Consider the following 25,688-nt stretch of genomic DNA (forward strand, 5'->3'; position numbering starts at 1 on the left):
CCCTCCCCGCCCCAGCCCCCGCCGAACGGCCGCGCCGCGGGTCGCCGCCCGCCACCCGGCAGGTTGTAAAGTCATTAACTCCCTCAGCCATGCCGGGCCGCGCTCCGGCGGCGGCTGCTCCTGCTACCGCCGCTGGTGGGCCGCCGCGCCGCCTCGCCGCCTCCTCCGCGGCGGCTGCAGCAGCAGCGCGGCATGGCCGCCGCTCCCCGCTGCCTCCGCCTCCTCCTCCTGCTCCTCAGCGCCGCCGCCGCCCCCCTCGGCGCTAAGGTAAGCGGCGGCGGGTGGGCCCGCGGCGGCGGAGCCTCCCCTCTCCCCCCCCTTCCCTCCCCTCAGGGCGCCGCGGTGGGGCCGGGGCCAGAAGGGGCGCCCCGAGCCGGCGGGGCCGGTCGCTGCCCCCCCGGGCCTGCACCGGGGCAGGGCGGCCCGGCCCGGGGAGCGGGTGGTCGCCTCAGGGGAGCGGCGGCCTCTCGCCCCCCTGCCCTGCAGGGTTCTGGTTCCTGCAGGGGGTAGCCAGGATGTGGGGGTCCCCCCCCTTCAGTCGTGAGGTGCTGGAGTGGCGGGTTTTGCCCAGCGTCCCACACGTGTGCCCCAAGGACCAGGCGCTGTGCCCACTCCCCGGCGGCCTGGCACGACAAAAGGCCGGGGGGTGGGGGATGAGGGTGCCTGGGGGGGCTGCCCGGCATCACCAGAAGGGCCGTGGGGGAGCAGGGCCTTTCCTGGCTGGGGGTTCACCCCAGGCTGCCCCCCACGTCCATCCCTACCAGAGGGCTGACTCCAGTTTAGGGCTGAAAACAAACAGATTTTCCTCTTCCCTCTCCCTCCCGCCACCCCAGGCATGGGTTTGGGCAGCTGCTTTCTCCACAAGCTGTGGGGTGCCCCACGCTCCCCTCATCTCTGCTTGAAGAGATGAAGATCATCTCCACAAAGGCCCTCCGCAGCCTGGCCCTCCTCACAGCACTTGTTCCGCAGCAGCGCCAAAGCCCCTCCGCCAGCCCCCTTTCCTTTCCCAGGGCCTGGAATGGGAGAATCACCCCCCATTTTGTGGCAGGGGAGGCAGAAATGCCAGCTCGCAGGGCGCCGGCTGTGCCCCTGCCTTCACGGGTCACTGTGTGCTTTGTGGCTCCGTGCTCTGTTTCCCCGAGGGGAACCCGGCCAGATTTCTTTGCAGCTAAAGAGATTCTGCCCTGCTAAAGGAAGAGGGGTTTGGGTTGTGTTTCCCACCCCAGATTCCCCGTGGCTGGGGTGAAGAAATCTCACATGAGCCATCTTAAACTCTGAGAAGACCAGACAGCACAGATTTATGGCAGATGACCCAGGTTTGAGGAGCAGCAGCAGCTCCTGTTCTGGGGTTGTCTTAAGTTTAAAGCTCAAGTGTCCCATTTTCACTTGGTTTTTACCTTCACGTGCTTCTGCTGCCTGTTCTGTTTACCCCTTAACTGTAGGGATAAGTCAGAGAGAAGCTTCAGGTAGAGCAAGCCAGGTCAGGCTAAACAGATGTGCAGTCCTTCGCGTAGGGCTGACCTGGATGGACTCCTTCATCAACATGTGTACACAAGCCCTGGCTGCTGGCGGTTCTCCCTACCCCTAGCAACTGTGTTTATACAGCGCCTAAGTCGAGGGCATCCGGGGCTGGGAGGAGGGCTGCTCAGCCCTCCCCAGGACAAAGCTACACCAGTACTGTTGCCAGGTCTCCCACGCTCCAGGAGATCCCTGCAGAGCACTCTGATCAAGGATTGAGTAGTGCAAGTTGTGTTGCTCCTATTGATTGGTATCTCTGGTGTAAGACAGTGCACAGAATGGTCATTGGGGAATTAACCTGCAGTTCCTCTTACTGTCCTGTTTTCTATATACAACACGATTATACAAAGAGTGTCATAGAAAGCCTCAGTACTTAGAAGGGCAAATACCTTCCTACGTGGGACTAGCTGCATTCAGTGCCTCTGAAAAACCTGATGGTAGACACGCCTGTCATGCACACCGCCTGTTACTCCCTTCTACCCCTTCACAGATTTCCATCCTTTCAACCAGTTTGCCTTCAAGTGTTAATCCCACTTGAAGGGAATGACCTAACTGGCTTGGATGAAGTGTTTTGTAATGACATACAGCACTTGCCTGTGAGCTTTCTGTCACAGCAGGATTATGAACAGTGCTTGATAGTTCTCCACTGGCTTCTGTTCACTGGTTTTCTAATTTGCTTCTCATCTGCACCTCATTATATGTTCAGATTTCTGTTACTTATCTGCTGCAATATCACATATTTAGCAAACTACCACTTTTCCTCAGATTAATGTTCTTCCTGATCCCATAAAAATTATTCTGCATTGCTCATTTTACCTCAGGATACCTTCCCCTCACAGAAAACTCCTCAAATACCTTGTTTTGACTTTTCCAAGGAAAATTTGGCGGTTTGTCTGCTTCCAGCATTGAATCTGTCATACAGACTATCTAGACTACCCAAACAGGATAAAACAATGACAGGGTGAGAAATAGCTTTACACAAACACCAATTCTTTTGTAAAACATCGGGACATCATTGCAAATGCTACTGGTTTTTTTCAGGGCTGTGGTAAAGTCTGTCACCACAGCTTTAGTTAGAGAATGACATGGGATGTCCAAACCAGGGGAGCTGAGCATGGTCATTCATCTCCAGATAACAATCTGACATCCATTCCAGGCATTAAGACATCTGAACCTACTTAGTATTTCAGTAAGTAGTATGGAAAGAAGCCCTTAAGCAAGGGGATTGTGGAAATTTTTGGTAGAGGACATGCAGTTAATGGCCTCAGAAAAGATCTGTAAAGAATTTATTTCATTTTCAGCTGCCATTTCTAGTAGTCTTACAAGCTCAGAGAGGGTCGAGCAGAACAGTTTATAACAGCTACTGTGCCCTTCAGTGGTGGGCCAGCCCTTAAGGCATGCCAGGCTGCAACAAGAGCCTCCCCTACCCCCAGCCCCCACAAGCTCCTCTATTAAGGGAACTAGACAGGCATGTTTGTGGTCTCTCTTCCCAGACAGCTTTTTTCCAGAACCCAGGCTCTAATGAATCTCAAGATTAGGCACAACAATAAGCAACGCAGGAGGCTGAGCCACTGACACGGTAATTGCAGTTATTCCCAGGTTTCTGGGAAACCCAGCATAGCTCAGAGCTGATCCAGAGCATGACAGAGAGTCAGCAGAGAATTTATTTTATCCCTTTCAGCTCTTCAGAAAGACCGCCTGGAAATCCGATAGGATGTCAGTCCAGGCCCCCCCCTTCTTTGCAGGGCTGAAGCATTTTGTTTGTGGCAGCCTTTGTTTGGCAGGGGGGAGAGGGGAGGCAGCTGCTGGGTCTTGGGTTAGACAGAAAAAACCTTCAGTGATGCTGGCTTAGAGACTGATTTTTCTGTCATTCATATTGACAGATCTGGAGACAGATATTTTATCCTTGAAAAGTTCCCTGCAGGTTGGGGTTCAAAGCTCTGGCCCCTCCAACAAGGGGAGGGGAGGGCAACCCTCACCTACTCAGTGGTAGAGGCACAGGAATAATCTGGTTAGCTTCAGAGAGGAAGAGCTGCAGCTACATAATCACCCTGTGCCAAGCCACAGATGCCTCGGGGGAGATTCTTGTGGAGAGCACCTGGCTGAACTGGAGTATGGTCTATTCTAAGGATGTAAATTTTAGGCCTCATATCAGTGCCTGATCCTCTTACCTCCTTTAAGTAGAGCCCTCATCCAAGCCCAGGCAGAACCAGCATTATAAAGTCTGGGCCTATGTGCATTTCTAGCCTGCCCTGTTTCTGTGATTCTGCAGCAGAGTGCAAATAAGAGCAGCTCCAGCAGCTCCTATAACCCGGAGAGTGTAAAATAGTTTTTGTAAAGCCCCTTTGATTTTCTCTGCAAGGAGGGGGCAGGGAAGATTCACTCGGTCAGAAGATAACTCTTGAGATTTGCAGAGGGGCTTGGGAAACTAAAAACTAGGAGCTAATCTAATCTGGAGCCTTTCCTACAGTCCTTATTATCTGGAAAATGCAAGTATCTCAAATTAAAAACAAGAACCATTTGTGTGTCATGGTTAATGCAGATTTATTTCTGACAATATAATAAATTCAGCATAGATTGGAATCAGATGCCCCAGCTCTAGGTACCTGAAGTTCCCCCTCCACGTTGCCAGGCCTAGGACTTGGATGCAGTCATGCTTTAAGTCTCACTGGCCAAGGGGACAGCTCAGCGTTGTCCTTGCTTACACAAGAAAATAAATGCTCCTAGGCAAGGACTGGCAAGGGAGCTTGGTCATGGAAAACCTGAGCGCCAAATCAATCTACTTAAAAAGTGATTGATTCCTTCAGTGCAGAGAGGAAGCAGGAACAGGGCTTATGGATATAGGGGAACACATTTTATGTTTTTTTAAAAAAGTCTCTTTGACTAGCATCCTTCAATAAATCCTCATTTGGGCTCCTGTCATTCCTGAAAGTCACAGTGCAGAGAGGAACGGATCCTGTTCTAATCATAAGAAAGAGACGCACAAAGGCAGAGATGCTGATCTTCCCCAGACCTCAGCTCTGCCACCACATGCCAAGTCTCCTTACTCCCTAGGCAAAACTCCCTAGAGCAGTAACCCTGAAAAGGAGCCTGCAACTTTCTACCATTCCAAACACACACAGTCTTTTCCATGTCCAGGGGTAGGTCAGTAGAACAGGCTATTTCACTCCCCTTCACCCGTTTCCCTTCTGCCCAGTCTCAGCTATTTGAATTGTAAGATCTCTGGAGCAGAACTATCTTGTGGGTTACATATACACAGATTTTTATTGCTACCTGGGGAAAAAGCTATGTAAATACTGCAGCTTTTGGTCCACATGCCTTCCCTCCAGGCAGTCCCATGTGCCTGGTGTAACTAATTACTCTGTCTGATAAGACACCAGCTTTGATTATTACCCCAGCCATGCAAGAATCTACATTGTGCTGAGCTCTCCGAACAGGCACTGGATAAATCATTGTGATTCCCCTTCCCCACAGTTGTGAAGAGCTCTGTCTCCACAGGCCTTGAGATGCTTATCACAGAGAAGCACAGAAGGGGTCACAGAAGATTTTAGTGGAAAATACGTACAATAAGAGGCCTTTGGTTTCTTTCCTTTGTAAATGCAGAAGCTGCATAGCCAGCATTTCCATTTACAGTCTGATAATTATACAGGCAGACAAAAATTCTAACAAGAAATAGGATGATCTTGGAAGAAGAGGAAAAGGTATTTTTGAAAACATGTCTGTTTATTTTAAATTTTGTTTTTCACTTGAGCAACTGAGCTGCTGGCTGCAGCATTTTCTCCCTGTCAGGCAAGTCAGCTCCAGCCAGAACCTAAAGTACAACAAAAAGTTTTGTTGTATTGTTTTCAAAATTAACTACTGTAATCACTAGAGAGTAAAGCACCAGGTAACATGGTGCTTTTTTGCAGCAGGGTAGGTTACTTTCAACATGCTCTGGCTATCACCAAGAAGAAGCATTATGTGCATTTCAACCACACTGATTTACAAGTTAAAAACATTTGCATAAAACCAGCTGCATCTCCTTTGCCCAGTGGATGTTCTTTTGGCAGATGCTGTAGAAACAACAAGTTCTCAGGCAGGAATTACACAAGATTAAGAACGCTTTGGCTTTATTACACCACCGTGAAAAAGCATAAAGCCAAGGGACAGTCAACCAAAAAAGTGAACAGAGCACATTTAGTGATGAGCAATCCCTGCTGAGTTTTCTCTCAGATCCATCAGTTAGGCTTTGCAGACCAGTTCTTTGCAACAGGACTATCAGCCACTGCCACAAACTAGCATGTTTTGCTAATAATAGCACTGATAAAACTTCCCTGAGCCCTTACTTTAACATAGCAGACTTCACACACATAAAAATTACTTATTTTCTTCTACTAGAACTGAAGCGCTGTCAGCATATCTAGCTTCTAGTCACTGTCCTGTGTTAAACTCATTGCTGCAATGCTACTCACAGCTGTATTTCAGTAAACAGCAAATTAGTTCCTGCACAGGCTAGTTTGCCAAAGTCCCTGGGAGCTTTCAGGCCATCGGACACTAAATGGGAAAATATTGAAAGAAAAAACCCAACAACCCAGCTAAAACACAGAATCCCTTACCTGCTGGGAATTGTGGAGGCACAGCCAAGAGCAGCCTGCTGCAGTGACCACATTGGGGCCAAAAGAGCTCAGGTTTGTCAAATTTAAAGGCTCAGCCCCAGCAAGGCATGCTGGGAGAGGGAGCAATCCTCCTTGGAGCATAGTGGGATGCATGGGGAGAGGGGACAACAACAACTGCAGGAGGCTTTGGTTCTGAAGCACCCTTGAAAATTACTTTTGTGAGGATTGGAGAGTGAGGAGCTTGGATCTGAGCTGATCTGGTCACAAAGAAAAGTTTATTCGTTGAAATGCAGTTCCAGTGAAGTGACAGATGTGTACCCCCAGCTTCCCTGCAGGCAGGCCTCCGAACGGCCAAGCGCTGCAGCTCTTCCTCGTCTCTCCTCACCGTGTGTCCGTCCCAGGCAGGGATGGCAATGAGCTGTGAGCTGCTGCCCTGTCTGACCCAGGCTGGCAGCGATGCTGTGGGGTCAGGCTGCAGCCGGCACTACTGTCACACATGTCCAACCCAACAGCCCTTCTCTGTCATGAGATCCCATAGGCACCCTTCTTCCCATGCATAACCCAGTCTTGGAGAGAATTTTGAATTTTGAGTCATAGGGGCCTTATCCTGCCACAGTTGTCCTAGAGCTGCCCATTTAGAAGGCATCCAGGTGACATGGTCCTTGGGGGAGCTGCCTTTGGAAGGCCTTTCTCTGCCTGGGGTGGGGAGGAGCCAGGTTCTCCAGCTAACCATGCTCTGTTTCTGTCAGGACAGTAGTGAGGCAGCAGATGGAGCTGGCCCCTGGGATGAAGAAGTCACCAAGTGGTGGGGAGAGTGGAGCTCCTGGTCCACCTGCTCCCGGTCCTGCGGGGGAGGTGTGATGTCCCGGGAGAGGCACTGTTTGCGACAGAGGTGAGTTGTGTCCCAGCCTGAGCCCTTGGTCAGATCTTAAGTGGCAGAGGGCAAACGAGGTGTCCCCAGCCTGCGTTTTGGGGCTGAACCTTCAGGGTTTGCAGGGTCAGCGGTTCCCTTTTCTGTGGCCCTTTAGAAAGGAAGGCGGCTGTTGCCCACAGGTTTGGCGGTGAGCAAGCGGTGGTGGGTAGGGCTGACAAGGGAGGAGCATGCTGCAGGGGGCCAGCGACAGGGCCCCTCAACATGTCACCCACTCAGCCGGGCTCATCTGATGGGGAGCAAGGGGTTGGTCCCCTCTTGGGGTCTGTAGGAATCTTGAAGGTGACAGGGTCATGGGCTGGAGAAGGCTAGCTCTGCTCCTCTTCCCCTTTCCTTCACAAACCCTCACTTAACTGTCGCTGCTCTGACCAACCTAACCCTGATTTGTAGCCAGTTCCTGTGCTACGGATGTGGGTACCTATTCCCAGACACCTTACGGGGACTTGATTTACGCCTGGCAGCAGCCAGCTCAGCTACGTCTCAGCAATTTCTCCTCTTTATTCCCTGCAGAGCTTGCAAGTTTTTTTCCCTCTGTCATTTATTTGGCTGTCACCTGGCAGCATCTCCATTTGTCCCCTACAGCTACATTTGTCCCCTACAGCTGCTACAGTCCTGGTATCAGTTGGACTGGCTTTGTGGGCGTGGGGAGAGCTGGGGAACTTCAGCTGCCTGAACTCCCACTGTCCCCTCCAGGTCACCTTGCCACCAAGCCCTCCTCCTCCTCCTCTAGCACCTCACTAACCAGCTACTCCAGGCTCCTGAAATGTTAATGAGAGCCGGCATCCTGCAGCACAGCAAGCCCACGGGGGCTGCCCACCCCACACTGCCCCCCACACTCGGCCTCTTTCTCTTCTGCGTGAATGCACTCCTGAGCGGAGGAGGCTCAAGCCAGGGCCCCCAACCTGCTCTCTTTCCTGCAGAAGAAAAACTTCTTTTATGTGGGCTGGTTGACAGTGTGGTGAGGGTTCAGATGTGCAGTGGTACCTTCCGTCTGGATGTGGCCTCCCTGCTAACTGGGCTTGCCAATGTCTCTGCTACTCCTCCTCCCCAGCATCCTGTGGCCATCATGGGAAAGCAGTGGGAAATGGAGGGTGGGAGGGAGCCCTTTTTCTCTCCATCTGGCATCTGCTGTATCCTTGACTCCACAGCCAGAGAGGGGAGGGCTTTGCTGTGGTGTTTTACTCCAGGGATCAAGTCTGAATTTTTTAAAAAAAGCCCAACATAAAATCCAGCCAAAAGGGTTTGGAGCTTTAAGGAGAACAGCTTAAGTGTGAGCTATGTATGCCCATGAAACAACTTCTGCCTGAGTCTGCCGGCAGCCACTGCTTCAGCTGAAAGAGGTGGCAGTTTTCAAGCCTTTTGGTGAAAATTTAGGCTTTGCCTCCATCATGTAGAGCATTGCTCTGGATGGGAGCTGCAGTACCTCTAGCCAGTCCAGACTGAATATGTCTGCGGGGTTCTTCATTACACAGTGCATCCTAAGTTCCCAATACTGTTAACACACTGTCTGTTGCTGATCATTACACAGGCCACATTCCCTTAATCTATGGTCTTGGCCATTCTCCCTCTGTCTATGGCCAGAGCTAAAGCATCAAGTGTTGAGAAATTCCCATGGTTTTGGTCCATTGTCTGCAGCAAGCCTTTCCTGCTAATCTGTTAAGGTGGCCAGTCTCCTCCATGTCTCCTCCATGAGAGGTGCCATCTGTCTGCCTACTGCACAGTGAATCCCAAAGTCAACTCCCCTGGTCACTGCGAATCCTGGGTGCTTCCATGGGAGTGATGGATCATCAGTGTCTGTTGTCCTTTTGTCACATCAACCCTTTTGGAGCTCAGAAATGAAGGGACACAGAGGTGGCGATGCTGGAATTGGTCCCTGCCTGCTCAACCTGATCACAGTCCACCTAAAAGCACAGAAAATGCGTTTCAGAGATGTTGGCTAGTGTAGATTCAGAAAGTTCTGCTCTGATAAAACGCCTGCCCTGCTTCTCCCCCTTAAGGCAGGCCTGGCTTCTTAGTCATCTCAGTACCTTAGTACTTCACTGACCTCCAACTCATATTCTTTCTGCTTTGCAGGCTCCATATGCCCCAGGGAACAAACACCACCATGTGTGTTGGTCAAGCCAGACACTACCAACTGTGCCAGCAGCAGGTAAGAACCACTTCCAGTACTGACTGCTCCTCACTGGGGGATGTGGGACTCAGGGGGTCACACCTGGAGCTGCAAGAGCACCAGCACTCAGGGCGTGACTGGTCCATAGGAGTGCAGACAAGGGGTATGATCTGCTCCTGGCATGGTTGATGGTGTGCCTTTGAAGACATGGGAGATGGGCTCTACTCTCTGAGACTGAGAGGTGGGGGAAAAGGATATAAAAATGTTTTTTTTCTGGGGTGGGACCAGGGACAAAATTTTTCCAGTACGCTTTTCCCTTTGCTGGAAGGAATTTTTGTGGGACTGTTAAATACAGCTGTCTGAGAGGCCCCCGACAATGGAGGCCTGGCCTTTCTACCTGTGTTACAGCACTTCAGAGTCCATCACCGATTCCTTCCAGGGTGGGCAATGCATTTTCATTCTCCAAGGATGCAGCAGGGACAAGCAGCTGTCACAGTCGTGGCTGTGACACAGGGAGCTTTTGATCACATTTATTCCCTCCATAGCCCTGCCCAGCCAACACAGCAAGCTTCAAACAGCAGCAGTGCTCCAGTTTCAATGCCAAAGCCTTTGGGAAGCGCTACTACCACTGGATGCCTCTCTATCCAGGTGGGTTTTCACAGCTTCACACAAGGGATCAGGGTGAGAAAACACCCACAGGATCTTCTCAGACACAGGAGAAGGGGAAGGTCCCAGGGGACAAGGGATGGATGCTCCTGGCTGGTCTGGAAGTGCTTCCCTATGCTCCCTGCTTTGGAGAAATCGTTCCCTGTCTCTTCACAGAATGCTCCACCCAGCCAGGCCTCCTCTCTCACCACATTGCTCCTGTTTTGGATCCTACATCAGCAAGCATTGGTGGGCAGACAGGACACAGGCTTCTCTGAGTTGTCTTGGCTAACCAGCAGTCATCTTGGCAGAGTGGGTGTTCACGCTCTTTGTGCCTTCTACCATTTTGGCTGCCTCTCTCACCCAGCATGCTTCCCACTGGGTTGGTGGTGGGTTGTTCTGAACAGGATGCCCATCCATTTCCTGCACAGGCGAGACAGATTATTGCTTCACTTGGGTTGCCAGTTGTCCCTTGAGACCCAGATTGAGCTCACCTAATATACTACCCTCTTTCTGGACCCATCTGGTTTTATCTTTCCATTAGCTGCCAAGGGGACATAGAACATCTGCACCTCTAGCTTCAGTTGCTCAGCTGAATGGGGTGTAGCTGGCCACAGCCCCACGCAGTCAGTGCCTCTCTTACAGGTCTTGCTTGCTCTTGTACGTTTATGTGTGGCCTGGGATCTGCTGACACAGATTCCCATGTCTGGCTCAGGGGATGGCATCGCAAAGGGGAGAGGGTACGGCAAGGAAGAGGGTTTGCCAGCAGGAAGTATTTCTGCTAGGCATGGTCCCCAGCTGCAGCCTCATACCATGACCCCTTTACTACTACAAACTAGCCTTGGGGGTCTCACATCAAGCAACAAGAGCATCCAATGTGACATCAAACCATCAGTATGGATAAGAGGAAAGTCCCCTTCCTCGCTGTCCTTCTCTGAGCGCTTTGATCTGCCTGGTGACTTTCCGCCTCTGTCCATTTAGATGACTACACCAGTATCTCCAACAAGCCATGTGACCTCCAATGCACCACCCGGAGTGGAGAGAGGCAGCTGATGGCCCGAGCACAGGATGGTACCTCCTGCAAGGACAGGACCTATCAAGGGGTCTGCATCAATGGGAAGTGTGAGGTGAGGCTGTGGGAGGAAGCAGTACAGAAACTGGGAGTGTAAGTGCGTGACTGGACCTCCTGGGCATTACAAGGCCAAGAGTCCCAGCAAGGAATTGAAACTGAGGCCTAGCATGGGGTGATTACATTCAGTCTTGAATGCCTGTAGGCTAGAGGAGAGCAGAGAGGTTCACACAGAGGGAATTGTGTACATCCACTTGTTCCCACTGAGTGGCAGCAGTTTCCTCCCAGCAGAGAGAAGACTAGGATTCCACATTTGTTTATGGTCATCCAATTTAAAGAAAAAATTAAGAAATCTTAGATCTGATTTTTCACCTCATATGGCAGGATGAAGGGTGGTTGTATCTAGTGTTACAAAGAGGTGCTTTACAGCCTCAGAAAGGCCTGCCTTTGATGCAGCATCTCCTGGAGAGTGATGTTGTATGTCATCGTTTCAGTGAGAACGATTGGCCTAAATACAGAGACAGGAGGAACCAAAACATCTTACCTGAGTCTTGCTCCATTCACCCACACGCCCAAGCTCCTGCCCCAGGTTCAGGGGCACAGTGTAGGTGGTCACAAGTTGCACAGGTGGATTTCTGCTGCTGTTGAATTCATTTCTTACTCTACTCCAAGCTAACCTACGTTCCCCTCCCCAGCCTCATCAAGAGAGCATGGTAGCATTTCCTTGAAAAGACCCTGACCTGTGGAGATAAGCTGGTCTCAGAAAACCCTCTCTTGTTTTATTCTTTGCAGCCGGTTGGGTGCGATGGGAGCCTGTACTCACCCCGGACGATGGACAGATGCAGGGTGTGTGGAGGGGACGGCAGCACTTGCCACCGTGTCTCGGGCAGCTTCCGAAAGGCACTCTCACAGATAGGTACTCCCTGCTACCACAGTCTGGAGACTTCACCTGCTACTTCTTACCACCAGCTGGCATGAAGGGTGACTGGCTTGAATGCGGGTAGGAGTTTCCCAGCTGCTTGGTGGAAAAGACTGAAGAGTGCCACCCCTGCTTAAATGCCTGTATTTTGCCCTTTTCACTTAATCATCACAGGAGATTGGTTTGAAGTGCTGTATATTAGGCTGGTAAGGTTTCCCTTCACGGTTTTACGATGGGAAGCAGCTGGGGATCTATTTGTTCCTATTGATTTTGGCATCTTGCTCACCTCAGATAATGTGAAGAGATCAATGAATCTTCTTTTATTTGTGCTATGTGGTCATTTGAAACTTAAGCTCCGATGATGAGGGTCACAGTGTTTATTTCAGCCTGCACTTAGCCTCCTGCTTTCCCCAGTCCTGTGGTTGGCGCAGCTGAGGGACAGTGCCTCTGAAACTGGGCTTAAGTTCATCCCTTGCAACCTCATGGCCCATTTTTCCACCCACAGAAGGCATAGACTGTGGTATGCTCATTAGTAATTAATTAACCGTGGTTTGAGGGTGTTTTAGAACATCATTTTACACTGTTGTTGTTTCACTAGTCTGCCTCACTCTCTACAGACACCAGACTAGAAAAGTACTCGGGTCCTTTTCCAGAGCAGGTCTAATGGTGCTAGCTCCTCTAGCAGTACAGGTACAGTTTTGGCCTCCCGTTTCAGTCCTAAAATCTAACAGAACAGACAAGACTTGCATTTCTTACAGGAAAGACTAGCTGCCAAACCACACAACTTCAAGAGCCTGCTTATTTTCTCTCCCTTTAAAGGTCAATTTTTATGCTACCTGAGACCAATTCTGTTGAGTCAGGAGCTGAGGGGACCAGTGGTACACAAATCATAGAATGGTTTGGGTTGGAAGGGACCTTAAAGATGACCTAGTTCCAGCCCCCTGCCGTGGGCAGGGACACCTTCCACTAGACCATGTTGCTCCAAGCCCCGTCCAACCTGGCCTTGAGCACTTCCAGGGATGGGGCATCCACAGCTGCTCTGGGCAGCCCCTTCCAGTGTCTTGCCACCCTCGCAGTAAAGAATTTCTTACTAGTATCTAATCTACATCTACCCTCCTTCATCTTGAAACCTTTACCCTTTGTCCTGTCACTCCATGCCCGTGTAAAAGCCTGTCCCCAGCTGCCCCACCAGGCACTGGTGCTGCTGGAAGGTCTGCCCGGAGCCTTCGCTTCCCCAGGCCGAGCAACCCCAGCTCTCCCAGCCCGTCTCCATAGCAGGGGGGCTCCAGCCCCCTGAGCATTTCGTGGCCTCCCGTGGACCTGCCTCAACAGGTCCATGTCCTTCTCATGTTAGGGGCCCCAGAGGTGAATACAGCGCTGCAGGTGGTCTCTCCCATCCTCTGTTCAACGTCAGCCCTGATCACTATTAAGCTTTTTGTGTGCTCTTGCCAGAAAGAGCACATTCATCCACACACCTAAAGCCAGACTGTTAAACTAGTGCAGTTCCTTCCTGACTCCAAACCCAGCAGTGCTCACTGAGCCTTAGAGACCTGTCATGGTGATCTGTAATGGGACTTCAGAGGGCAGCTGGGATTAGAGCTCACAGAGTGGTGCAACATACTTTTATGTCCTTGGTGTCCTGCCCCTGAAGGGCAGCACTGCCCTCCTACATACGCACTCGTCCCACGAACTGCTTTTCCTACCCAGACGTTTTGATTCTGCCTCAGGGTTTCCTCACCCTCTGTTCTGTTCCTCAGGTTACGTGTTCATCACCAACATCCCTGCTGGTGCCACGGACATCCTCATCATTGAGCGCAGGAAAACAGAAAACATCCTAGGTAAGCAGAGGGACCAGCTGGATGTGGACATCCCAGTTCAGCTGTCTGGGAGGTGGGAGGAGAGCTCTGTGCTGCGAGAGATCTGTCTGTGAATGTTTCCTTCAGGGTAGCACAGGGGCACTTAATCTCTCCATAAACCAAGCAGCATCTCCATCTGCATCTCCAGCAGCAGGAGGGACATTTGGAAACCAAGCTCACTATGGGCAGTCCTTGTTGTAAAGACATTTATTCTCTTGTTGGCAAGGGAAATGAAAGCAGCAGGCATTGAACACCGCTGTTCTGACCTGATGCAGAAGACGAATGCTGGAGGGCCTGCAGTTCTTTTTCTGCTGGGCTTTTCTCAGTCATGAGCTGTTTCCTCTCAGTTCTGGTGCAGCCCCGGTGTTTTGCACAAGCATCACATTAATCAGTTTTCTTTCTCTTTTAAGCGCTTGCAGATGAATCTGGGCATTTCTTCTTCAACGGCAACTCAGCCATTGACAACCCCCAGAACTTCAGGGTAGCTGGCACGATCTTCAAGTACCGGCGGCCCTCGAGCCTGAACTCGGATGGACTGGAGTATATCATAGCTCACGGGCCCACTAACCAGTCTCTGAATGCCATGGTATGTGAGGAGCTAGTTTTAGGCTTTCCTGTCTTGCCTGTCCCAAAATTGTTGTGAGCCTCCCTCAGACAAAGGGAATATTAACTTGATTCCCAAGCCAAACCTGAGTCTGTAGGTGGCTGAGGAATCCAGATATTGACTTGGGTGTGTGTGTGTTTCCTCTTGGATTTATGAAGATGTTACCTTAACATCCATCACAAAATGAATGTGGCTAGAAGAGGTCTCTGGGAGACACATGTCCTTAAAATAAAAACAGTTTTCTTTTCTTTCTCTGTTTTCTCCAGTACTATAACTTCAATGGGAAAATGCCACACATAACTTATGACTATACTGTACCACGGACACCATCTCTCCGAACAGTAGCCCCTGCTGTAGGCAGACCTCTCTATCATCAGCTACCAGAGACCAGCCAGAACCATCCCGTTCCAGCCAACTCCAGAGCTGCCCAGGACTTCAATGCCACGTGGCTCTCCCTGTCACCAGATGACACCAGTGAACAGCTTCCTCTAAGAGAAGGGCATGATGATTTAGGCTTTGGTCACCCGCACTTCTTCCAGACCAACTCCACCAGCCAAACTCGGGACTGGGGCTGGGAACAAGGTGAAGAGAAGAAGTATGACTTCCAGATAAGACAGGTCTACGATGCAAACACAGCAGGAGAGGAAGAAGAGGTGGAAGCAGCAGCAGTTGGTAGAGAAACAGAGCTGGGTTGGTTGCTTTGTTTTTCCTTCTGTCCTGTTTTATTCATTGAAAGCGGACATCCCATGCTGGTCTTGAAATGTAAAGTGGCTATACCATCAGGGTGGGTGAGAGGGAGTGATGATAAATAGTGGGGTAGAGGCTGTCAGGGAGCAGCAAGGGCCAGAAGCTCTGTCAGAGAAAGGGAGCTGGGAGAGAGTGGCCACAATACAGATCAGGCAGGGTGGTGCCACAGCACCCAAGCTTGGCAAGCAGGGCAGTGACAGCAGCAGGTTCTCGCAACAGTCCTGTGGCCATCAGGTGAAAGCAAGGTGACAAGATAGATCTGAGGTTGGTTTGGAAAAGCCAAACAATTCAGGAGCAAAGTACCCCTGCAACATCACTCAGGCCAGGACTGAAAGCCCAGGCCTGAGCTTAAATGGAGCTCCTGAGCAATGGACAGCCTGTGTGAGGTTGGTCAGGATGGTTAAGGTCTGTTGGTTGGTGCACCCTTGTGGCAATTTATGATTTTGAGGCCAAATGCTGAATGGTTTTTGCTTTGATAAATACCACATGCTGAAGTATAAGCCACCTGGTATAATTAAAGCATCCCTGTATTTTCCTTCCAGCTCTCAGGTTCAACCAGATTTCCATCAGCACAGCTGTACCCTACAGCATGAGGAGATCTGAGCTCTCGGAGAACAGCCGCATAGCATCCTCCAGGCTTCGTCTTTTCAGGCGACTGTGCCACCGAGACCCACACAACACTGCCTTCTGTAGGGAGCTGCAGCACCTGGCAGCTAGGCTGGCCCCGAGGAACTCCACAGCAGGACCATGGACCACAGCTGCCTGGTGGCCACAGGGCCTCCACAAAGCGCCGGCCCGTAAGAACTCACTGGAGGACTTGAAGGTGGAGGCATTTGCTGGGAGTCAGGGGGAAGCAGCCAACTACAGCATGATGGCATCTGTGGAGAGCCCTCTGCTAGGTGCCAGCCCAACCGCGGACATCAGCCAGGCAGAGCCTCTGCAAGCCCCTGGCACTGAAAGGTGGCACTTGATTTCCTGGGCAAAACAGGAGCATTGGTTAGCTGGGGAGGGGGGGGGGTCAAGCCAGTCCTCTGGTAGCCTCACTGCTGTTCTTGATGTCCCCATTCACCAGTGTCTATCCATGGCAGATGCTTGACCAGTGGTTTCTACTCCAAAGACTGATTGTCACAGCTGGCCTGACACTGAGCTCCCAGAACGTATTTCAGGTCCCCCTGCCTCTAAGGGTTCCTTTTAAATGGGGACTGAAGGACCCATGAGGTCAACACCGATGTGATTGTAAAGGTCAGGAGTCCATAGCATGTCATAAACACACATTTACCACCACATCATGCCCCTTCTGTCCTATTCCTGTGGGCACATAAGCTTCTGAGGCTGCTGTAACTTGAGTAAACATTTGGCAGGAGACTGAAGGCTAACTTTTAAACATTTCTGGCAAGCCACATGTGAAGTCTCCCCACGACATTATATGATACTAAGAGGGACCTTGCTTGAGCTCTCCTTTCCAACCTAACATCGTACGTCTCAAGGTGATAGTATGAACTGAGGCTGAGGTCACCCGCGATGGTTGAGAGACCATAATATACACAAGACTCACTATGAATGATGCCTCCTCTCAGAGGGATGCTGATCCATAGCTATCAAGGTCTTGCTAGTTGAATTCAGGAGGCGGATCAAGGCTTTACACTCTGTTCGTCAATGATCTATCTTGCCCAAGGTAGAGGAGATAGACAAATGCTGGGTTTCTTCCTATCTTCAAAGTCAGCAAGGAGGAATTTCACTGTATGTTACGTCTGCAGCAATTTTTCATATGTAGCTCATGCCACCTTCTTTTTCCACAGCAATGAGTTTGATGTGAGCCCCGTGGGCCATGACGACATCAGCTTGGCTGACATGTATCGGTGGAAAGTCTCAGCTTATGCCCCATGCAGCTCCACGTGCACTTCAGGTAGGTTTGGCTTCAAGTGACTGACCATGTGAGGTCCTTTTTGGCGGTTGATAGAGAGAATAGTGGTATTTTTTTTTAAATGGCAGGTAGAGTTTCAGATGTAGTGAACACTCCAGTAATTTAATCATGGTGGGAGGAGGCTTTTGGATTTGATGGAGCCTGACCAAGAGAGGGTCTTGATTGCCCAGCAGGTATCAGTACCTCCTATGCGATGTGTGTCCGGTACGATGGGGTGGAAGTGGATGAAACTTACTGCGATGCCCTAACCCGACCAGAACCTACTCACGAATTTTGCACAGGGAGAGATTGCCAGCCTAGGTGAGTGGAAACGACATCAGCTGTCCACAGGGACAACATATTTCTGGGCTGGAAGATACACTTAAACAGCTAAGCCCCTGTATTGCCTTGTAAGCAAAACGGTGGAAGGAATTTGCTGTCTGAATTGCCTGCTAAGGGCAAAGCTGCTTTCAAGACCAGCATCGCCTTAACAGACATATACACGATGAGCAGATTCATAGCAGCAGCTACTGGATGAGGGACTCCCAGGCATGCATGCACTCCCCAGCCACCCCGTGTCCCTTGTCCCCCTTACCTGGGTTTTCCTTTGTGCTTTCTCTCTCCTGGGGACTGCTCGTGGAGGTGGGAGACCAGCCGGTGGAGCGAATGCTCCAGAACCTGTGGTGAGGGCTATCAGTACCGCACTGTGCGCTGCTGGAAGATGCTGGCTCCAGGCTTTGACAGCTCCGTTTACGATGACCTCTGTGAGGCAGCTGGGTTGGCCAGGCCCATGGAGAAGAAAGCCTGCAAGAACAAGGCCTGTGGGCCCCAGTGGGAGCTCTCCGAGTGGTCCGAGGTAGGCAGCAGGGGAGCTTTGCTCATGCAGGTAAGCAGCTAGGGCTGGGGCCTGGGGGAAGGTGGCTGGCAGATGTTGGGCGCCAAGAAAGGCCCTGGCCAACTGCATCCTGGTGAAACAGGGACCGCCTTTACCCACGGTTCCCCCGTTCTGGCACTGCTCAGCAGACAAAGGCCATTGCAAAACGTTTTTTCTAAGGTCACCTCCCAAGCAGGACATTGACCAAATGAAAGCCCTGCCAGTGAGAGGCTTTGCCTCCTTCCTGAGGATCTAGATGGTTCTGTGGTGCTAACAAAGGGTGAATGGGAAAACAGTGGCGTGGAGATAGAGAACCTAAACCCCAATCCAAATCCCTTTTATTGACTTCCCACAGCCTGCTTGGGACTAGGCTAGTGGCCCAGTGACTTTGAACAGGAGTCCAGGCATCAGCATCTTGGAGCACTGGAGCTCTAGGACCCAAAGTAAATAAGCAGCAGAGACAGACCCGCCTATTTCTGTCCCTGCTGGGGCCTTTCCCCTTTTCCCTGGTGCAGCAGGAGGAAAACAGGAGGAGGCATAGCTGCCTCCCTCGTCTTTGCTTGTCCCCGTTGTTCTCTGCTTCCGAGCCCCAGCGCTGACTCTGGATGCCCATTGCAGTGTTCGGCCCGGTGTGGCACGCAAGGGACGATGAAGCGGGAGGTGCGCTGCTCGGTGGAAGCACCGCTCTGTGATGAGTCGCGGAAGCCCAGCGGTGAGAAGGCGTGCACAGGCCCGCCCTGCGACCGCCGCTGGACTGCTTCAGACTGGGGCCCGGTGAGTCCAGGGGGTCTGCTGCTCCTTGCGCCCAGTGCCGGGGTGCAAGGCTGGCAGGAGGGAGCAGATGAGCGGTCATGTTGGTGCTCTCTTTTGATTTTCTTCTGGCAGAGGCTAAGCTAGAGAAACTGGAATAATCTCTGGTTTTGCTTCTCTGTACTGTAAATTTTGGTTAGCTGTGAGCTGAGCTCCGTTCAACAACCTGGGAAGCTCAGGGCACCTGCAAGTCCCTGACCAAATGTATCTCTAAAGACCCCTGGGGTCCAGTATCGGTCCCAGTGGCAGATTTCGCCTCTGGATTCAGGTCTTCGAGCACCACTGATTCTGAGTCCTCTGCCTTCCTCCTTTCTGATGTGTCTAAAAGCCCTTTATTCCTCCAAGTGCTCAGGTTCGTGTGGTGAAGGACGCATGAGCCGCTTCATCGCGTGTCGCAACCTGGAGGGCAAGGTGATCTCCAACTCGCAGTGCGACCCAGCCACCAAGCCCCTGGCTGTCCATCCCTGTGGAGACAAGAACTGCCCCGCACACTGGGTGGAGCAAGAGTGGGACCAGGTAAAGCCAAGCCCAGCGCTGTGTTCTCAGCCCTCCTTCCTACCCTACATCCCACTGGAGATGGTGGGAGCCTCGCTGTCCTGACAGAGCAAGGTTGTATGGTGCAGCCTCCAGCCACGGAGCTGTACCCCGGTCCTAGCTCCTTTTAGAAAGGGGGATGGAGTAACGAATACCCACACTTGTCTGCCCATACCCTGGAGGTCACCTCGAAGTTTGTGGCATTTGCTGCCTTCCCAGGGACGTCCGTGGGAGGGCACCAATGTCCCAAGGAAACCATCCTCCTGTCCCACCTCTGGCTCCCAGCTGGCAGTTACAGACACCTCAGCAGAGTTCTTTGTCCAGAACCTGCACTCACCCCTCGCAAGATTTCGGTCCCACTGTTAAAGGGAAAGACTCAGCAAAACCAGCTTAATTTCTAATAAATAATAGCTGGAGGTAAACCTGAACCAACAGCCCAGATCCCTGCCCTGGAAGCCACATCCAGCCCATAACTGTATACTTGCCTCAGGACTTGGAGTCCAGCGAACGTGGTCCAGGTACCCTGCTCTACCAAACAGTCTCTGCCAGCCTGCTTACTCTCCTTCCACTGCTCAAGGCCTAGAGGCTTTAGGCTTCCAGATAGAAGCTGATCCAAATCCCAGAGCACCCAGAAGAAAGCATCCAGTCAGTTGTGGGGCTTGGGCTTTGTCTTCAAAATCTTCAGCAAACTATGGATTCACAAAGCACTAAGGAAGAAGGTTCCTTAGAAAAACAGCCAAGCCCTCTCCTCTCTAACCATAGCTAAACCTCTGTTTTCAGTGTACTACCCTTTATAGCTGTTGACTACATTCAGCTGAGTCTCCTTCCAGCACTGGTAACGAGCACAGTGCTCATTAAAGGTTAAACCTGGGGACCTATGGCAGTTCCATAACCTTCTCCTGCTCTGGCCTGTGGTGTGGGTCACACACAACACTGCAGTGCAGTTTTTCAGCTGTGTGCAGGCTATTAAACTCACCTGAACTCTGAAAGAGCAGCTGAGCTCTCCACCTTTACCTGTGCCAGCTTCTTTGCCTTGGCTGTGTTCTCTCAGCTGATCAGCTCTGAGTTCACAGGATGACTAAGGGTGGATGCAAGCCAGCTGTGCTGGCCCTGCCGTGGTGAAGAAGGGTACAAAGCAGTGAAATCTCAAACTGTCAATTGCCTTTGTGGACATCAGGAAGCAGAGCTGAGCTAGAATCAGATCCTGCCTCCTGCTGCTTCTCTTGGTGGTGTCCTGAGAGACTGGGTCCTCCCAGCTAAGCCTGCGTAGCTCTGAGCTCAGCAGTGCTCGTCCATGCAAATCACCTGCAGTGCACCAGTCTGGTCCCCTTGGGCCCACCAGTTTGTCAGTACTCTGAGATGTAGGTTGCTACGTGAATATACTACGTAGTTTTTGAGAACATAGATACACATAAAATAAGACAGAAACAGCTTCTTGTAGTCTTACTTTGGCTGCTCCAGGTCCCTTGTGGTAGCTGCTCTGAAGGCCAGCCAAGGTGAATTCAGCATCCTTGGTGCTGGCTAAACACTAATTACCATCTTCTGTCCCCGCTCCCGAAGAACTTCAGCTCCTTTGCAGACACTCATTGCTCCTGTAACCTGGGCAGCACTGCCTCTGTTAGGCTGATGCTAGCACAGGCATTAAGCAGCTTGCTTGTGAGCAGGATGCCATCTTACTTGAAGCTCTGCAGCTGATGAGCATCGTTTGTTACCTGGCTGTTATGTTCTCTTTCCAGTGTGATGCCAGCTGTGGACGAGGGATGAAGACCCGGGTCGTCTTGTGTGCGGGCCTGGAGAATGGTGTGTACAGGGAGTACCCAGAGAAGCGCTGTGAAGCCTCTCAGAAACCTGAGGAACAAGCTGCCTGTTTCAGGAGGCCATGTTCAACATGGTTCACTACCTCCTGGTCTCAGGTAGGGCTTGGAGTGGTGGGGAATGGAGAGAGGAGGTCTCATAATCCTGCTTGGTAGAGTTGGTGGACCTGAGGCTTTCTAGCAGCCTGTTCTGCTGAGGGCTTTGTTAGGTCTGGATGGGACCATGAGCTCTGCTCTTCTGCAGACCAGGCAGCAGGTGGAGGAACTGGCACACACAAGCTAGAAAAATCCTTATAGCATGTGGATTAGTGCTTCAAGCGAGAGCACCCACCACACTGCAGGCCTACAGGATACAGCCCTGTCCCCTCCTCTGCCAGGAGTCAATATTCTGTCTTTCCCTGCTTTCCTTTGGTTTTAACCGGAGAGCATTTAGGGAGTGGGAGGACAGGGGTAGCTGGGCCTGGCTCGCAGCAGCCACTTTTTGCATCCTCTATCACAGCATCAACACTCAAAGCAAAAACAATTCCGAGTTGCATTGAAGAGATGAAATGCTCCCTTGCTCTGCCCCAACCCCCAGCTCGGGGAGGCTCTGCTGCAGCAATAAAAAGACCACAAGTTTGAGATCAGTGTGCGATTTGACCCAGACCTTCTCAAGAATCTCCAAAGCAGGGACTGGGAGGCCCCACTGGAGGAAAGAACTTGGGAACTATAGAAGAATTTTTAAAAAAGCCTCTCATGATCCCTTTCCTCTCTCTCGATGCTGATAGTGCAGCAAGACGTGTGGTGCTGGCGTGCGGCTGCGTGAGGTGAAGTGTTACCAGGGGGAAGCGCTGGCTCAGGGCTGTGACCCCACTTCCAAGCCAGAAGCCAGGCAGACGTGCCAGCTCCAGCCGTGCCCCACAGAGGCACCAGGTGAGCCTGGGAGGGCAGGGAGGGAGAGGAGCCCTTGGGAGCCCTTTGCTCTGCCCAGCTACCTGCTGGGGAAGCACGTGTCCTTTTTAACCCCTTCCATGGATGCTTCTGTTCCCCAGAAGAAGACTGTGAAGACAAAGCAACGGCCAACTGCGTGCTGGTGCTAAAAGTAAAGCTGTGCTCTCACTGGTACTACAGGAAGGCTTGCTGCTGGTCATGTCGGCTCAAGTCACCCTGACTGCTGCCGTGCCGTAATTCCCTCCCAAGTTCAGGGGCAAGAGCCTCCTCGAGCCAGACTTTACCACTTGAAGCCACCCCACTTGGCTTGGCTGTGGAGCCAGTCCCTGTAGACCAGCCTGCTCAGCGAGGAAGGAGTCCTAGGACTTGGTCATCACTGTTCCCTCTTCACCAAGAGGATTTTACACAAGACAAACCATCAGTTCCTAGAAAGCTACTGAGAAGTGAGTTGGGAAAGCCTGTTTCTGCTGCCATCATCTCTGAAGAGCTCTAGTTGGAGGTGGTGGTGTGCAGACGACAGCAGCCGTCTCTCTGCCCTGCCCTGCAGATTTTGCTACTACAAGGGCGATTTCCAAAACACCAAAAAATTCTGTGTCACAATAAAGAACTAAACTATAAAATTGGGGTTTGGGGATGCATGTACCTAGGCCAGAGGCAAAGGAGGAGGAGGGACACAAGAGGAACAGAAGTAGGAGCAGGGGGGGTGGGGAGGAAAAGTCCTTGTGCCAGTACAGCTTCCAGGCAGCACCGGATAAACCCCATTTTGTGTTGCCTGCCAAAGAACAGAAACCACTCCTGTTTTGTATTTCAAAGTCCTCATTTATTTCTGACATTGAATTTGGACCCACAGCTGAGCAACAAAGACAGAGAATAGTAACAGGAGGAACCTGAAGTGGAAAAAATCTGGGATCCCTGCCCCTACCGCGTCCTGTTCCACCGCCATCCCCCAAGCCTTCTAACCCATGCTTGCACGTCCCGTGTTTCCAGCCCTCTCAGACTCTGCCGTTTCTCTGTAGCCGTGCCAGACCCAGGGCATTGTGTTAGCCGTGAGACAAACCCTTGTCCTGGCCAGCCAGCTACTCTGGAACTGCCTGGCCAGCCTTGGCACCTCATTAGCCAGCGACAGGTCACACGTAATTTGCACGTGATGAAGATGACGATACCGTGGCCTTCCTTTCACCAGAAGGGTGAGCCACAGAAGCAAAAGCCCCCTGTGTTATTCCCACCCTCCGGAGGTCATGGCCTGGCATGTGCTGCCGTTGTGGTGGGAAGCCTTGCTACGTGCCAAGAGGTAGAGTTGGATGCCGGGAGCCGTGGTGCCCGTGAGCTGGCTCTGTGCCCTTTGAGGGGATGGCATCGCAGGGCCGTCTGGCAGAGCAGTGTGGGCAGCAGCCTGCAGATCGCGCCGAGACATTAACTTCTCGTGGCTCCCAGCAGGATGAGACCTAGCTGAGCAGATGTTCTAGTGGGAAAGGACGGGATTTACTGAGTTAGACAAGATTTTTGTTCCAGTTACAATATTTTCAGGGAGGAGTAAGGGCTGGATGGGAAGCAGTAGGAGCTACGGACTGTCGGCCAGTGGGATCCAGAGAGCTTTGCTGCTGCTAACTGTCATCTTCCCTCCTGCCTGCCCTTAATGTGAGAGGACATTTAAAAGCTGCTATCACTATTTGGAGAATGGAAGGAGACTCTCAAAGTGATGCAGCTAGACTAAGTCTCAGGATAATGGAAATACAATGTCTTTCTGGGCCAGAGGTGGGGTAGACGGTGCGTAATGTTTGCTCAAAAGGCTGTGTAAAATGCAGGCTGGGGCAAGGTGTTTGGTTACAAGGACCATCACCACGTTTGGAGTTTGTCTGGCTCCTTTTCTTTGCGTAGTTTCAGCAGAGGTGCCAAGGCATGAGCAGGTCCGAAGTGTACATTAGCCTTTTGCCCGATAACGTAGATGCTTGAGGCTTGTGTGCCTCTATGCTGAAACCTACTTTTTCTGTGCGTGAATGGGGGAGGTTAAGTCCAGATCCTTCCGTGAGCAGCAGGATGATTTCTAAATAGCAGTGGTGATAAAACAAAACCCCACCACTCGCATTTCTGAGCAGTCATACCCTATATCGCAAAGGCATGGCAAACGTCACCTGCCATTGCCTCCAACAGCATCCACAGGGCTGCGGGGATGGGTGCTGGCCGGGTCCCTCTTCCCTGCCATGAATGGGAAGCACTCAGCTGAGCGGTCCTGCACCGGTTGCTATGGAAGTGCCTGTGAATGATGATGTCCTTTTAGTAATTTTTCACCTAATTTGATTTATGGAGGAAGAAGGAACTTTCCCACATTCATTTTTGCAGAAGGCAGAGTCACTGGCTGTCATTAGCAGCTGCAGAGCCGGTCAACCCAGGTTTGGGTCTTGCACCCTTGTCTTCCAAAAGGCAAAGAGGGGGGGACCCCAACCACCTGAGCATCATTCTCCCATGGGAGGTCACGGGCCCTGCCGAGGAGGAGACAGGACCCGGTGGTCTCTGCTGTTGCTGTTGAAAGCAAAAGCCATCCTAAAGCCAACCTTCCTCTGGCTGCCCGGGTAGGGCTTTGCAAGCTGAAGGTGACCCAAACTGCAGTTCTTTAGGGATGTCGTTCTTCCCGTAGGTGAAATCTTGCCATTTTTACGGGTCCAAGTTAAAATCGCTCCTAAGAAAGCTTGTGAAGAGTAGAAGAGGTGGGGGCTTCGGCCGCAGAAGGATCAGCCTGTGCCTGTTTGCGTGGGTGAGCGGTTTTGGGAGCAGCTTTGCCTCCCCCAGAAGTGATCTAAACTCACGTCCTGAACTTCTTCAGCATGTGCGAAGGCCGAAGCAGGTGGCAGACGGTGTCCTAGCTTAAACAGAACAGCTAACGGCTACGAACACGGTACGAGGGGAACAGGACGATCCGCATCTTCCCTTCTTTGCTTTCCCATGGCTGAGGAGCGCTGCCGGTCCCAGCTCAGCAGCGGGATTTGCCAGGGCAGCGGCTGGTGGGTGGTCACGCATCGCCCGTGTGCCGGAGGCGCGGGCATCGCCTCGGGTGGCCGCGTGGGGACCCCAAAGGCCTCCCTCTGGGCTCGGGAAGCTGGGGGTAATTAAATTAGGTTGTACTGTACATAGCCCTCGTTAGACAAGTCCCTTCAGGAGATAGAGTAGAATAATAATGACACTTACGATGGGTTCGGAGGTGGCCGGTTTAACGTCGCCCTTTGAGGTCTCTCTCATCTTCTCGCCCGTACAGCTTAGCCGTGCCGGGCAGTTCAGCAGGAGGACCGTGCTGGTCTCAGGCTGGGCTTATGGGGTCCTCTCTGCAGGAGCCCCCCCCCAAAAAAAAAAAGACAAGTGAAAAGCCCCTTCCCTCGAGCATGCGCCGGCTGGGGACACCCTGTGCTAGTGGCAATGGTGACTACACCTCCGTGCTGATAGCCCGCGGGTTCGGGAAGCTCTCGCGGAGGAGGCCGTGGCGGCTCACCGGGTAGCTTTGCAGGGTGGCCATGTTGATGGGCGGCCCCATCTCCTTGTAGCACGCAGGGGCGTAGGTGACCCTCTCGCCCCCGTTGCGCACCATGTCAGGAGTCTGGATGTAAAAGGGGGAGCCGTAGGGGGAGCAGGTCGGGCAGTAGTTGTGAGCCCCGTGGTGGTTGAGCTCGCTGAGGGGGGGCGCGGGGCTGCCCTGGCCGTCCACCATGCGGGAGTTGCAGGCGTTGCACATGCCGAGGTGCGAGTGTGTGGGAAGGTCGGGCTCTTCCTCTTCCTCCTCCTCCTCCTCCTCTTCCTCAGCGGAGTCATCTTTCTTGCAGCAGTAGTACTGCAGGGAAGG

General features: G+C 52.0%; 2 protein-coding genes across 4 annotated transcripts in view; one reads left to right on the top strand and one right to left on the bottom strand.

The window, feature by feature from the left end:
* LOC308071686 (ADAMTS-like protein 2) lies at positions 1-25,187 on the top strand. The gene is given in 19 exon segments (XM_080407483.1): positions 1-220; positions 222-267; positions 6,863-7,005; positions 9,118-9,193; positions 9,700-9,802; positions 10,781-10,926; positions 11,661-11,784; positions 13,545-13,625; positions 14,054-14,229; positions 14,514-14,937; positions 15,537-15,954; positions 16,794-16,900; positions 17,092-17,218; positions 17,540-17,753; positions 18,390-18,545; positions 18,927-19,097; positions 20,852-21,028; positions 21,697-21,841; positions 21,961-25,187. Coding segments are annotated over 19 exon segments (3,084 nt in total). The 5' UTR covers positions 1-89; the 3' UTR covers positions 22,080-25,187.
* Positions 22,658-25,688, bottom strand: part of FAM163A (family with sequence similarity 163 member A) — a 16,021-nt gene continuing 12,990 nt past the window's right edge. For all 3 annotated transcript variants that reach the window (XM_080407488.1, XM_080407487.1, XM_080407486.1), the window contains one exon: positions 22,658-25,676. In XM_080407488.1, coding sequence (XP_080263614.1) covers positions 25,275-25,676 — 402 coding nt within the window. In that variant the 3' untranslated portion in view covers positions 22,658-25,274. The remainder of the gene's footprint in view (positions 25,677-25,688) is intronic.

This window comes from Falco punctatus, assembly GCF_963210335.1.
Source record: "Falco punctatus genome assembly, chromosome: 11".
Lineage (NCBI taxonomy): Eukaryota > Metazoa > Chordata > Aves > Falconiformes > Falconidae > Falco > Falco punctatus.